At 41.4% G+C, this 14,220-nt stretch overlaps 1 protein-coding gene across 1 annotated transcript; it reads left to right on the top strand.

The window, feature by feature from the left end:
• The first annotated feature begins 1,216 nt into the window (after window positions 1-1,216).
• Window positions 1,217-14,057, top strand: mamdc2b (MAM domain containing 2b). The gene is made up of 14 exons (XM_066651455.1): window positions 1,217-1,442; window positions 1,715-1,819; window positions 4,499-4,752; window positions 4,825-4,909; window positions 5,643-5,756; window positions 5,918-6,201; window positions 7,898-7,991; window positions 8,074-8,220; window positions 9,250-9,515; window positions 10,118-10,214; window positions 10,296-10,448; window positions 11,059-11,318; window positions 12,523-12,607; window positions 13,673-14,057. The coding sequence occupies exons 1-14, from the start codon at window positions 1,412-1,414 to the stop codon at window positions 13,729-13,731; spliced, it is 2,034 nt and encodes a 677-aa protein (XP_066507552.1). The 5' UTR covers window positions 1,217-1,411; the 3' UTR covers window positions 13,732-14,057.
• Window positions 14,058-14,220: the final 163 nt, after the last annotated feature.

The following is a 14,220-nucleotide window of genomic DNA, read 5'->3' as shown; positions in this document are numbered from 1 at the left end:
TACCTTTAGAGGCATTGTTTAAAATAAACGTTTATATGTATCTACTGTGTAAAAACACACCATTCTCTCCACAATCGCCCTGAACATGTATAGAAACTAGGATGCAAATTCATTGCTTTTGTGATATCTCACTTCTCTTCACCCCTCATTGCTCCCTAGCAGCTCAACAAAGACCCACATTATTTCATACACTGATAGCCAGCCGTGTCCTATAGTTACATAACAGAGTAATGGGGGAAATATGAACTAGCAAGGACACGGAATGAAAAGAGGGTTTGAAATATTTTATTATTGTAATTAATTTCCATGTATTTTCCCTTTTCTGTTTGGAGAATGGCCACTGCAGGGTGCTTAAGAAAGAAAATATTTGAAATTTGTCATAAATGAAAGGTATTTTAAATATGTCCTGGATATTCTTTCACCGATTTATTGCTTTCTGTGAAACGGACGACTTCTCTTGGAAAATGAGGTTCAAATATCTAACACTGTCATACACCTCAAATGATTACTTAGTGTTGTTACATTGACATTACAAACTACAATGACTACTTTGTTTAGCGTTCAAGTTTCCCTAATATTTCCTAAATATGTTGTGAGTTAGTGGAGATGGAAAATTACTGAGTTTGTTTTAGATCCAGCTCCTTTATTTCTTACCGAAACTGCCTGTCTCTGAAGCAGGAAATACTTCTGCTCCAACTGTTAGAACCCTGCACTGGGCCTGGTACTGAGCCATTTATGCTCTTCCTCAGCTCACGTTACCCTGCTCTAAGCCAGTTATATATCCTCAATTTGAGTTATCATTCAAGAGGATACACTGTAAAACTTTAGCTTTCCTCTCTCACTTTCTCTCATTTACTTTGTTTATCTCTTTCTCACTTGTGCTCCCCATCCTCTGTCACCTGTTATTACTGTTGTTTTCAGGTTTGTCTCCTGTAATTTATTGTCTTCTCATAGTATTATAATAATGCATCTGTCGCTTACACTGAGCAGTTACTATGTTTCAAAGTACAACAAAAACAACTAATAATAAATAAAACGGGAAAAGGCCTTTCCATCCCCTGAAGCTGAAGAAAGGAGGCTCTGTTTCAGTCTGTTTAACATTATCAGTCCTCCTCCCTCCATCTTTCACTCCCTCCTTTGTGCTCTTTCTCTTCGTCTCTCACTTTCTCTGCCTTTCTCCTAATGCCGCCAGACAGAAGGCTTCCATCTGAGATTCAGAGACAGAGAGAGGGAGAGAGAGAGAGAGAGAGAGAGAGAGAGAGAGAGAGAGAGAGAGAGAGAGAGAGGGAGAGGTCATATGAGATCTCATATGGGCCAGTTTTGAAGCTGAGTCCAGTAGGCACAGTGTGTGCCGTTTCAGACGGGGACTAAGCAAGGACATCCTGTTTATCTGCATTTTATTCCAGAAAAGATGATGAACTACCTCCTCCTCTGTCTGTTTGGTAAGTACTGGTTCTAAAATGTGCTTGAGTGTCTATGAATTAAAAGAAATATATTTAATTAACATGATGTAATCTGTACTTCAGATCCACATTGTTAAAGCATGACCATAATTACAGCCAAAAGGTGGAGCCAATGCAGAGTGCATTTTATTTCACTTGCGTGTTAGTGTGTTTGTTTGTGCATGCGCAACATAGAGCAAGAGAGAGTAAAAGAGATGTGGAAAATGTGCATGTGTTGTGTTAGTGAGGTTATTTCTTCTTTCCTCTTGCAGTGGCTGTCCAAGCTGATCCTCTGCCAGGCTCTTGCAGCTTTGAGGGCAGCACCTGTGACTACACTGTTGATCCTGCTGGACTCAGCTGGACATTCGACCCCACCGGTAATTCCTCAGCCTCTCAAACTTCAGGATTAAGTGTCAACAATTAATTTGGATATGACTAAAAGGAAATAAAAACTTGGGGATTTTTTTATTATTATTTAACCATCACATAATTTCACACTTACCTCAGAATACATCAAACAATAACAACAATAATATATTTTAATCTAGGAGATGTAAACAAATGAACCAGGATATTAGGAACCAAATTTCTGTTGTGGATGGGGAAGTGTATTACGTAGCATTGCTGTTCACACTGATAAGTGTCCTTCAACAATATTTAGAAATCCACATTAACCTGCTTTTGGCATGAAATGTCAAATGCCAAAAATGTCTGCCCAATAGTGTAAATATATGTAAATGTATATATAGCTTCTGTGATAATTAAAGCTTTATGTAAAGGTAAAGATAAGAACTGGGGTACATTTCGGCCTTTAAAGGCAGTGCATTTAACTTTTAACCATGAATGGAGTTTTTCAAATAGGTTTCAGACCTAAATTTATTTTTATGATTTTATGATTTAAATGATGGGCGGCACCGTGGATGGAGCAGGTAGTGTCGCAGTCACACAGCTCCAGGGACCTGGAGGTTGTGGGTTCGTTTCCCGCTCCGGGTGACTGTCTGTGAGGAGTTGGTGTGTTCTCCCCGTGTCCGCGTGGGTTTCCTCCGGGTGCTCCGGTTTCCTCCCACTGTCCAAAAACACACGTTGCAGGTGGATTGGCGACTCGAAAGTGTCCGTAGGTGTGAGTGTGTGAGTGAATGTGTGTGTGTCTGTGTTGCCCTGTGAAGGACTGGTGCCCCCTCCAGGGTGTATTCCCGCCTTGCACCCGATGATTCCAGGTAGGCTCTGGACCCCCCGCGACCCTAAATTGGATAAGCGGTTACAGATAATGGATGGATGGATGGATGATTTAAATGATGCCTCAGGCATTAGACAGGAAATTAATAACCATTTTCATACAACTACCTCTGATATTGTTCATCAAATAATTTTTGTAAATAGCTTTATGTCATACAGGATCACTGTGATAAAGGTGAGCACACAGGATACATTTGCGCAGTAGTTTGACCACACTTTTCCCACACTCAATACAAGCAGAACCATGATAACAAAACCAGCTCATTAAGCACTAAGTCAGCAGACAAGACAGGTAACACAAACTGTAGCCTTCGCAAACCCTTGCTCAACCACTGTTTTTAATAAGCAGATTTAATGAGTCTCTTTGGCTGCAGCTAAGAGTCATTGTCAGGTGGGCGGTGCTAGGAGGGAGCTTGAGCATTCCCTGAGAATAATGGTTCAGTCCAAGTTTAGTCCAAGAGAGATAAACCATGACAGTCAAGCCTAGAACTTATTTAACTTGGGGATATACAGTTTCATTGTTGGATAAATTAGCTTACGTAGCTCTAATGTAAACAATGAATTGATTGCAAATAGTGAATTTATTTATAGAATATAACAAATCATTGCTTTAAAGATTATAAATAACATTCATTCATTATCTGTAACCACTTATCCAGTTCAGGGTCGCGGTGGGTCCAGAGCCTACCTGGAATCATTGGAATACACCCTGGAGGGGGCGCCAGTCCTTCACCGGGCAACACACACACTCACTCACTCACACTTTTGAGTTGCCAGTCCACCTACCAATGTGTGTTTTTGGACCATGGGAGGAAACCGGAGCACCCGGAGGAAACCCACGCGGACACAGGGAGAACACACCACACTCCTCACAGACAGTCACCTGGAGGAAACCCACACAGACCCAGGGAGAACACACTACACTCCTCACAGACAGTCACCTGGAGGAAACCCACACAGACCCAGGGAGAACACACTACACTCCTCACAGACAGTCACCCGGAGCGGGAATCGCACCCACGATCTCCAGTTCCCTGGTGCTGTGTGACTGCGACAGTAACCTGCTGCGCCACAGTGCCACCCTAAATAACAATATATGCTATATAATAACTATAATCATTATAATAAATGCTATATCCCACGGAGTCATAAAAAAAAAACCTTTGAAGCCTTGTTTTCCTCGAAAAGGACAAAAGCGATGTACAACAGTGAATTCTCCAACAAGACATGCCTTATTAATAGAAATGGGTTGTCTTTTGTGTTGTTTTGGTCAGAAAAGGTGTTTGTTGTGCTTTCAGCCATCTGGGGTGTGTGATAAACACTTTTATTTTCAGAATTACTTTCTGCATTTTTTTTATACAAATGTGGCATCCAGCATGTTTATCTCTTGCGTCTGGACCTGTCAGTACGTTTTGATTGATTATACACAGTAGGAAATTGATGTGCTTTTTGAGGCTGCAGTGTAATTTAGATGGCAGTGGATGTGAAAGTGGAAATGATAGTAGCTGTAGATTTTCCAGACGGCATTCCAGATACTGTTATGTGTGCAGTGTCTCATTACAAATATTCAGTCACATATTCACCTCCTGTCTCCTATCATAGTATTTCAGTCAGAACTGAAGTATTTTAATTTTTTTGGGGGGTGTGGTGGGGTGGGGATGGGGGGTTGGTTTTTTGAAGTGTCCTGGATGTAGTGCACTGGATATAGTTAACAAGTAATGCAAATTATGGCCACTAATTAGCATGGTGCAAACGATCATTTAAACAAAGTCTCCAGCATCAGGCAGCGCTCCAGGTAAGCTCTTCTGTTCTCTATCCAGGGCATTTCATCATGGTGGACGCAAGCTCCCAGGAGATGCAGAAAGACAGAGCAGTCCTGGAGGGTCCAGAAGTTCTGCATCAGGACTGGAGCTGCCTAATGGTGGTTTATCAGCTGACAGGCAGTGCCTCCTTGCAGATTCAGAGACGTTCAGAGGGAGAGAGTTTTGACCATATGCTGTGGTCAGCCCACAGCCCCTCGGATAGCTGGCTCATTGCAAGCATAGACCTCCAGAACTGCAGCGAGCCATACAAGGTGAGAGGTGCATAAAGAAAAGCAAAACCAGACAAGAGTATATATCCACTGACATATGTGTTTTCTTAACAGGTTGTTATAGAAGGTAGACTCGGATCAGATGAAGACAGCAGCGTGGCCATCTTTGAGGTCAACATTTCCGATAAATACTGCATAGGTTTGTAGCCCAAAATTCATGGAATATTCAGTTAACAAATGAATCACTTATAGAATCAGAGGCTGAACATGCAGTGAGCTTAAACATACATGTGTCTGAAACTGTGTTGTGCTTGCTGTAGTTGGCTGTTCATTGTAAGGGCAAAACATTGCTTCGTTGCGACAATAGAAGCAAAGTCTACAGGAGTAAAAGACCCTTTCAAAAACTGAACAAGGTTTACAAATGAATAAGAACTAGCAATTTAGAAAAGAGAAAGTGATAAAATCAAACCACAGCCTCCTCTGGACTAGATTGGTTTTCTTAATGGAGACCATGGCAAACCCACATACCAATCATTTTAGCGGTTGTGGGGTGTGGGTAGTTTTGTTGTTGTGCCTCTGGTTGTACAGCACTTAAAACACTGTGATATTATACATTGTACAGTCTGAAATATGGTCTAGGACTGGAGCTAGTTGATAATACATTATATTTATACAGCACTTTCCAAGAACTCAAAGACACTTACAATAGTTAATACATAGAACACATTCAAAGACATACATTTGATTTGAATATGGAGAGAGTTGGAGAGTGTTGGACTGAAGGGGGAAGAGAGTTCCAGAGTCGTGGAGAAGATCTAGAGAAAGCGCGATCACCGTAGCTGTGAAGGCTGGAAGGAGGAACAGCGAGCAAGCCATTAAACACATAGATCCATGTGTTTAATTAAACCAATTTTCTGTCTTTCCCCCTCAAGCATGTGACTTTGAAGAGCCTCATCTATGTGGATACAATAACCAGTGGAACAGCAATGTGAACTGGTATTTGGGGAACGAAGTTCCTAACGAGCGCACACACAGAGAACAGCCAGGTGTGTTAAAACATGCTGAAACCTCTTGGAAATCATCATTATCCTCTAATAAACATTTCTCGTACAGTAGCTGATGTTTCTTAACTGCAGGCCAGTTCACTACCAGCACCTTTTACCAACACTGATGTTGACTAAGAACATCCCACTGGGTTTCTCCCCAGGTCATTTAATGTATGTGGATTCAGGCCATACGAAGACTCTCAAGGAAGTGGCCAAGTTGGTGTCTCCCATGACGACAGTGCCCATGTCGGGGTGTTTGAGTTTTCAGTACCAGCAGGACTATGTGGAGGGCCATCTGTTCTCAGTCTACAGCAGAGATCGGGCTGGTCAGTATCAAGAGCTGTGGAGAAACGACCTGCCTGAAAACAGACGCATGGACCGGGGGGATGAGACTCAGGTGTGGATTCTTGTACAAGTTGCCCTGAGAGCTCCCTATCCTGTGGAGGTAAGATAAAAAGCCCTTCAGAAACCCTTCAGTGGGTAGCACAGCAAATTTTCATGTGACAGACTAGGCTTTGATTTGCAAGCCAGGTAACTACACAGTTCTAGACTAATAAGAGTCCTTGGGCAGGTTTCCTAACTCTCCATTCAGTAACGTCTGTAGCATAATTAAAATTGTTAGTGAATGTGGATCAAACTTAACGTTTGCACAATATAATTTCTATAAATTTACCCAATGAGTTGGCTTACTGTTGTACAGTTATCATTCATTCATTGTCTGTAACCGCTTATCCAGTTCAGGGTCACGGTGGGTCCAGAGCCTACCTGGAATCATTGGGTGCAAGGCAGGAACACACCCTGAAGGGGGCGCCAGTCCTTCACGGGGCAACACACACACACACACACACATTCACTCATACACTCACACCTACAGACACTTTTTGAGTCGCCAATCCACCTACCAATGTGTGTTTTTGGACTGTGGGAGACGGGGAGAACACACCACACTTCTCACAGACAGTCACCAGGAGGAAACCCACGCAGACACAGGGAGAACACACCACACTCCTCATAGACAGTGACAAATACAAATAATTTATAGCATGCCAGTTTTGTAGTATTTGCTTTCCACCATAAGAAATGCAAGGACCCACATTGTTGTATGGTGTTTGTGCAAAACAACAGATTATTTTCAATATGGTAATGCTAATCATTTACAAGCACATGTCAGATTACACCATCTTGTTCAGTATATTAAACTTGGAGAGGTCCATAACAGACAAGAGCCTTCTTCAAATCAGTCAAATGACAAAATCAATATTTCTTTGAATAATGAATCTTTCTTCTGGACAATCTTATCTATTTTAATTGTTAATGGAGAGTAGATGTAATAGAGTTTATTTATTTCATCCCAGTTTTGTTTGCCAGGCTGAAAATCTACATGATTAAATTTGTGTGCCGTTTAAATTGCATGTGTGTAATTAACTGGTTGGTAATTGTCTGGCTGTATGGCCTATAATTAAGTGCAATCATTCCTATTGTGTGCATTTTTTATTATACAAAGGGAAAGTTCAATTAAATCACATGGCCTGTGCAGGATAACTAAAGAGCGATAATTTGCATAATATCACCACTTATCTAAATTATTGCTGCGTAATCACACCTTAGTCTTGAGCTAATGTCAATTCTAATTGACCCTATTGACTTTCATTTCTTATTAAGGCCTTGGGCATTGTGGTTTCGGGGTTAAATCTGCAGCCAAAAACCTTTAATTGAAACATTTTGGAACTCAAAAATATCTTTATATTTACCACATAAAAGTTACCACTAAGGCATAATGAGTATCTGGTGCAGTTTATAGTTACAGCGCTCTTTTTTATTTAAATAAATAATGTTAGGGATAAACAAGAAGGTTTTGCGAAAGAAAATAACAGGAAGAGAATGAGGCATAAACAAAAGAATGACAAAAAGGCAAAAAGATAAAATAAAAATAGAGTAAAAAAAACACAGAAAAACATCCTGGTCTTAGGGAAAACAGACTGGACAGACACTGAATTTGAAATGCCCATTTTTTCAGCCTACAATAGCTCAGGGCTCATAACACATGACGTCCATCTGCGAGGATGTCTGCAAGAGATTTTATAGCATATCTGTTTTTTCATGTTGTGTTTTGTTTGTGTGTGTGTATAAACTCTCTCTAGGTGGTGTTTGAAGCAGCGTTTAACAGTCCAAAAGGGGGCCGTTTGCTTCTAGATGACATTTCCTTTTCTCCTGAATTCTGCAGTTCAGGAACAGGTACTGATTATCTAGACATTTAAGACAAATTACTGTATGATGTTTCCTAACTCTGCTGAGATATTATTTTTTGTATTTTCAGAACCCATATTTGACCCAAAAGTTGCAAACTGTGACTTTGAATTGGGTTTTTGCCAGTATTCTCAGAATTCAGCAGACAGTGAGATGTGGAGGAGAGTTTCTGTGAAGCCCAACATCTACAGATCAGGAGATCACACCATAGGAACAGGTTCAGTAAAGTGGATTGGATGTGTGGGTCCAGAGCCTACCTGGAATCATTGGGCACAGGGAGAACACACCACACTCCTCACAGACAGTCATCTGGAGGAAACCCACGCAGACACAGGGAGAACACACCACACTTCTCACAGACAGTCACCCGGAGGAAACCCACGCAGACATAGGGAGAACACACCACACTCCTCACAGACAGTCACCCGGAGGAAACCCACGCAGACACAGGGAGAACACACCACACTCCTCACAGACAGTCACCCGGAGGAAACCCACGCAGACACAGGGAGAACACACCACACTCCTCACAGACAGTCATCCGGAGGAAACCCATGCGGACACAGAAAGAACACACCACACTTCTCACAGACAGTCACCCGGCGGAAACCCACGCAGACACAGGGAGAACACACCACACTCCTCACAGACAGTCACCTAGAGCGGAAATCGATCCCACAACCTCCATGAGCTGTGGAGCTCCTGGAGCTGTGTGACTGAGACACTACCTGCTGCACCACGGTGCCGCAATCTGCATCATGTATTTATTAAAACTTGAACTTCAGTAAATTTAACATGGCCACAGCATTTGTTCTGCTGTAATTGTTACGTATTTGCAGCAGTTGTAGCATAATGCTGCAGTGAACATCTTGACTATGACCTTTTTCACACAGGCTATTTGTGTATTTGGCACTAATTCTTCATGTTGTAAAAGTCAGCCAATCTAATCTCAACAAGAAATAAACTAAACATACTCAGGTGAAATGTGTCCATCTCAAACAGTCATAAAATAAATTTTAAAGGCTGTTAAGTTGACTCACATCACAAAGGCAACATATGAAAAGAGCCAAGGTTGTCTGTTTAGATAAACATGAAAGAGAACTAAGACATAAATTATTCTGTTAAACACGCAATCACATGGAACAATTCCCAGCAACTGCAAGGAAAATTGCAATAGTTTAATGCTCAGGAGAACAGGAATTTAAAATTTCGGCATTAGCTAATACTAGATTCTCTGTTCAAACAGGATCATTCTTGTTGGCGAATTCACATTTCACATTGCTGTCTGGCTACGTCAGCCAGCTCTTCGGACCACCATTGCCAGGGAACCAGAAGTACTGCCTGAGGTTCTTCTACTCTCTGAGGGGCTTCAGCAAAACAGACCAAGCCTTGGCTGTGTATCTTTATGACACGGCTGGAGCTAAACGGGACAAAATTTGGACCCAGAGTGACAAAACCAGGGATATATGGATAAAAGTGGAGCTCACAATCCAGAGTCAAACAACTTTCCGGGTAATTGTTCTGTTTATCGATGATTATGTTTATGGTCCAGTTTGATTCTTACATATTGATTGCTTCACTTTGCTTCCTTTAACCAAGAAGAGAGACAAATATAGAAAATTCAGCAGAAGTGACTCATTTTTTTTTATTCAGAGTTTGATTAAATAAATGTGATGATCTGTAGATGGTCACGAATGAAAACAATGGGCTTTTTCCACATTGTCCCCCACTGCTTTATAATCTACAGCCGTACCCAACATATCAAAGATCAGCTTAGACAGTTGATAAGAAACAGATGGGTTGACTGATATACTTCTGTTATCACTTACTTCTCTTTTGTGTCTGGCTTGGCCCCATAACATCTGTTAGTATGACAGGGCTTCATATGTTTCTCTGTGTTTTCATAGGGTTTAGAATAGGGGTGAGCCAAACTGAAAAATCCAGCATTGCATGCCATAAGAAAGTGTTTCATAATCAGTCTAAGCATGCATCAGTGTAGGCTCTAATCAGTGAAATGACATCCTGACACTAATTGTAGGCTGTTCTGTACATTTTCTTTTCTCCTGTATTCATTTAATAACTCAATGCCTTTTTTTGGTCTTTCTTTGTGAAAGGTGGTATTCATCAGCACGTGTAAAAACTTTTGGACCTGTGGCTCTGTTGGGCTTGACGATATTAGTGTCAGTCTTGGGGATTGTGATCTTCACTTAGGTAAACTTTAAAATAAAATCATGTAGCATACAGATACATGGAGGTTTACACCCATTACCTTCTTGTTCTGGTACCTCACAGGAACTCCAGCTTTGCCCTCGCAATGTGATTTTGAGGCTGGACTATGTGGCTACATTCAGGACAAAGAGGAAGATGAAGCAGATTGGGTTCTGATTAGAGGGCCGACCCCTACATCTTACACAGGTCCTAAAGGAGACCACACAACTGGAGTTGGTGCGTTCCTCTTAATGAATTTATAATGTCTGGTTTTCTACAAACAGTCAAATGTAGTCAAAAAACACAACGATATGAAGATATTCATTCATTCATTCATTATCTGTAACCCCTTATCCAGTTCAGGGTCGCGGTGGGTCCAGAGCCTACCTGGAATTATTGGGCGCAAGGCGGGAATACACCCTGGAGGGGGCGCCAGTCCTTCCCAGGGCAACACAGACACTCACACACTCACACCTTTGGACACTTTTTTGAGTCGCCTATCCACCTACCAACGTGTGTTTTTGGACTGTGGGAGGAAACCGGAGCACCCGGAAGAAACCCACGAGGACACGGGGAGAACACACCAACTCCTCACAGACATTCACATTCCCGAAGCGGGAATCGAACCCACAACCTCCAGGCCCCTGGAGCTGTGTGACTGCGACACTACCTGCTGAGCCACCATGCCGCCCTGAAGATAGTCAATACCCACAAATTATTTTTCAAGCAATATTAGAGGAGGGGCATTCCACTGAGAAATTTAAACTTATCATGACATTGGCTTATTGCTCAAACTGTTGTTTATTTTCCTAACTCTATTCTAGTCATTATATTTTTTTGTTCTAAGGTCATTATTTGCACATTGAGGCCTCTCTGATGCTGGTGGGTCATAAAGCCAGCTTGGTCTCCAGTGTTCTACGAGGCTCTAGAGGGACTCAATGTCTGCTGTTCTTTTACCACATGTACGGCTCTGGCATTGGACAACTTAGAGTTCTGCTACGCTCAGAAACACAGGAAACAGATCAATTGCTGTGGGTCCGCAGCGGAGAACAGGGCATGTCCTGGCTGAGAGCATCAGTGAGTTATAAGTTTGAACATCAGCACCAAGTAAGTGCAATAACTTTATCTCCCACAATTCACCAGTGTTGTACTTGTTTTTAACAGTACAAAATACAAACTTTCCTTTTCAATATCCATTCCTTTTTTTAACAAAATTAGACAGCCCATAATTAGACAGTTTTTATGACATCCCATTCTGAATCCACAGGAATTAATGTGGAGTTGGTCCTCCTTTGCAGCTATAAAATTTCTTTAGAAGTGATACTAGATAATGGTTTTGGACGATGGTGGCCTTGCTCTAGTTTCTAGTTCATCTCACAGGGTGAGGTCCAGGCAATGGGTTTGAGGTCCAGTCATTTTCACACCAACATAAACAAACCATGGCTTTATGGACCTTGCTTTGTGCACTGGGGCACAGTCATACTGGAACAGAAAAGGAATTTCTGCAAACTTTTTCCACAAATTTGGAAGTATCCAGTTGTCCAAAATGTCTCAGTATGCTGAAAGATTATGATTTCTTTTACTGGAACTAGTGGGCCTATGCCAAGCCCTTAAAAAAAACATCATACCACTGTCCCTCCTTCACCAAACTATACAGTAGGCACATTGCAGTTCTCCTGGCATTCACCAAACCCAGATTCATCCATCAAACTGCCAGGTAGAGAACCATGATTCTTCACTCTAGTGCCAGCATACTTTACACCACTCAGTCTGACACTTGGCATCATGCGTGGTAAATTCTTGCATGCAGCTGTTTGGCTGCACTGACCATGCTCTGTACGTGGTCTGCCATTTCATTGCTGAGATGCTGTGGTGTGTAAATTCTCTCTCTTTTCAATAATACTGCTCAGAGATGATCATGGAATATCTGGGAGGGAAGAAATGTCACAAACAAACTTGCAACAGTAACAGTTACAATAGCATCCTCAAATACCTTGAGCTACTTAGAACAACCGATTCCTACAGATATGTGTAAAGGTAGACTGCTTCTCAATGATTAGGAGATTTGTCCCAATACTTTTGTTCATATATCAGAGATCCTGACACCATATGGTGTCACTGAAAATGAATGGGTTCATTCAGGGACTGCTAAGTAATTCAATTCTTCATCCCATGTGAGTTGCACTAATGTAACTAACAAATATAATGTAAGAATTATAACTAATCACTTTCATGAACACTGTGTGTTACTTTTAGGTGGTATAAATGACAGAATGTCCCAGTTTATCAGAACTTTTCTCTCTTGGTTTAGATTGTTTTTGAAGCCACCCGAGGGCCATCAGTAAGAAGTGATATTGCAATTGATGACATCATATTTCAAAAGGGACCCTGCAGAGGTATTTCTTGTAAACACTAATCACTTCATTATGCGTTTAATCATTTTTTTAATGCCATTTCACAACAATGTCACTGCACATAGAGATACATTTAGTGAATAAACATGATGTATGAATACAGTACATTATTATTGTTATTCATTCACTCATTCACTGTCTGTAACCACTTATCCTGTTCTGGGTCACGGTGGGTCCATAGCCTACCTGGAATTACTGGGCACAAGGCGGGAACACACTCTGGAGGGGTCGCCAGTCCTTCGCAGTGTGACACACACTCACACACTCACTCAAACACTCACACCTATGGACACCTTTTGAGGAAACCCACGCTGACACAGGGAGAACACAACACACTCCTCACAGACAGTCACCCGGAGGAAACCCACGCCGACACAGGGAGAACACACCACACTCCTCACAGACAGTCACCCGGAGGAAACCCACAAGGACACAGGGAGAACACACCACACTCCTCACAGACAGTCACCCGGAGGAAACAAACGCAGACACAGGGAGAACACACCACACTCCTCACAGACAGTCACCCGGAGGAAACAAACGCAGACACAGGGAGAACACACCACAGTCCTCACAGGCAGTCACCCGGAGGAAACAAACGCAGACACAGGGAGAACACACCACACTCCTCACAGACAGTCACCCGGAGAGGGACTCGAAACCACAACCTCCAGGTCCCTGGAGCTGTGTGACAGCTAATTATTATTATAACTATAATAATAATAACTATAATAATAATAATAATAATAATAATAAGTATTATTATTATTATTATTATTACTATATAAAATATAGGATACAGGTAGTATCACTGTCAAACAGCTGCAGGGTCCCTGGGTTGTAGGTTCAGTCCCATTTTGGGTCTGTGGGGAGTTTGGTGTGTTCTCCCTGTGTCTGGGTGGGATTCTTTCCTTAGTCAAAAACAAGGTGTATATCTGCCTTGCGCCCAGTTATTCCATGTAGGCTCTGGACCCACAGCAACCCTCAGTAGGATGAAGAGGTTACAAAGAATGAATTAATAAAATAATTTTCTTTTCATTCCTGCAGATTCTGACCAGCAGATTTCACAGTTCAGTTTGTCTGGAGATCAAAATGACATTGAATGAAAAACTATGTGACGTAATGTCAAAATAACATAGGCCAGACATGGAGGTGGTAAATAAAATCTATGTAAAAACAATAAGAAAACACCAGGGATACCAGTGCTTTACCATAAAAAATATATGCCAGTATCAGTGACAGCTGCTACTTTTTTACATAATCAATTGTGAGTTTTGCTATTAAGAGTTTTGTATTAGATACAAAATTGCTTGTTCTGCATGACAGTACCATGACAATGTCTTCATTTCACTTTTCAGTTATTTCAGGTTTGTTCTTGCTTTTCACATATCATTAAACATCAAGGAGCTTATACTGTTTTGGAGAGTGTTTAATAAAGACATACTTGTTTACATTTATTAGTATATATATTTCTTTTCTATGGGTATAATACACAACCTGACTTGTGATGTTCCATATCTTGGACATTTCACAGTGGATGTATGTATAGAAATATAACCTTATGTCGAAATGTCTAGAGCCAATAAGATCCTTCA

Source organism: Hoplias malabaricus, chromosome 18, assembly GCF_029633855.1.
Source record: "Hoplias malabaricus isolate fHopMal1 chromosome 18, fHopMal1.hap1, whole genome shotgun sequence".
NCBI classification, from domain to species: Eukaryota; Metazoa; Chordata; class Actinopteri; order Characiformes; family Erythrinidae; genus Hoplias; species Hoplias malabaricus.
Note: the sequence above shows the minus strand (reverse complement) of the source record. Positions and strands in the feature narration are given on the sequence as shown.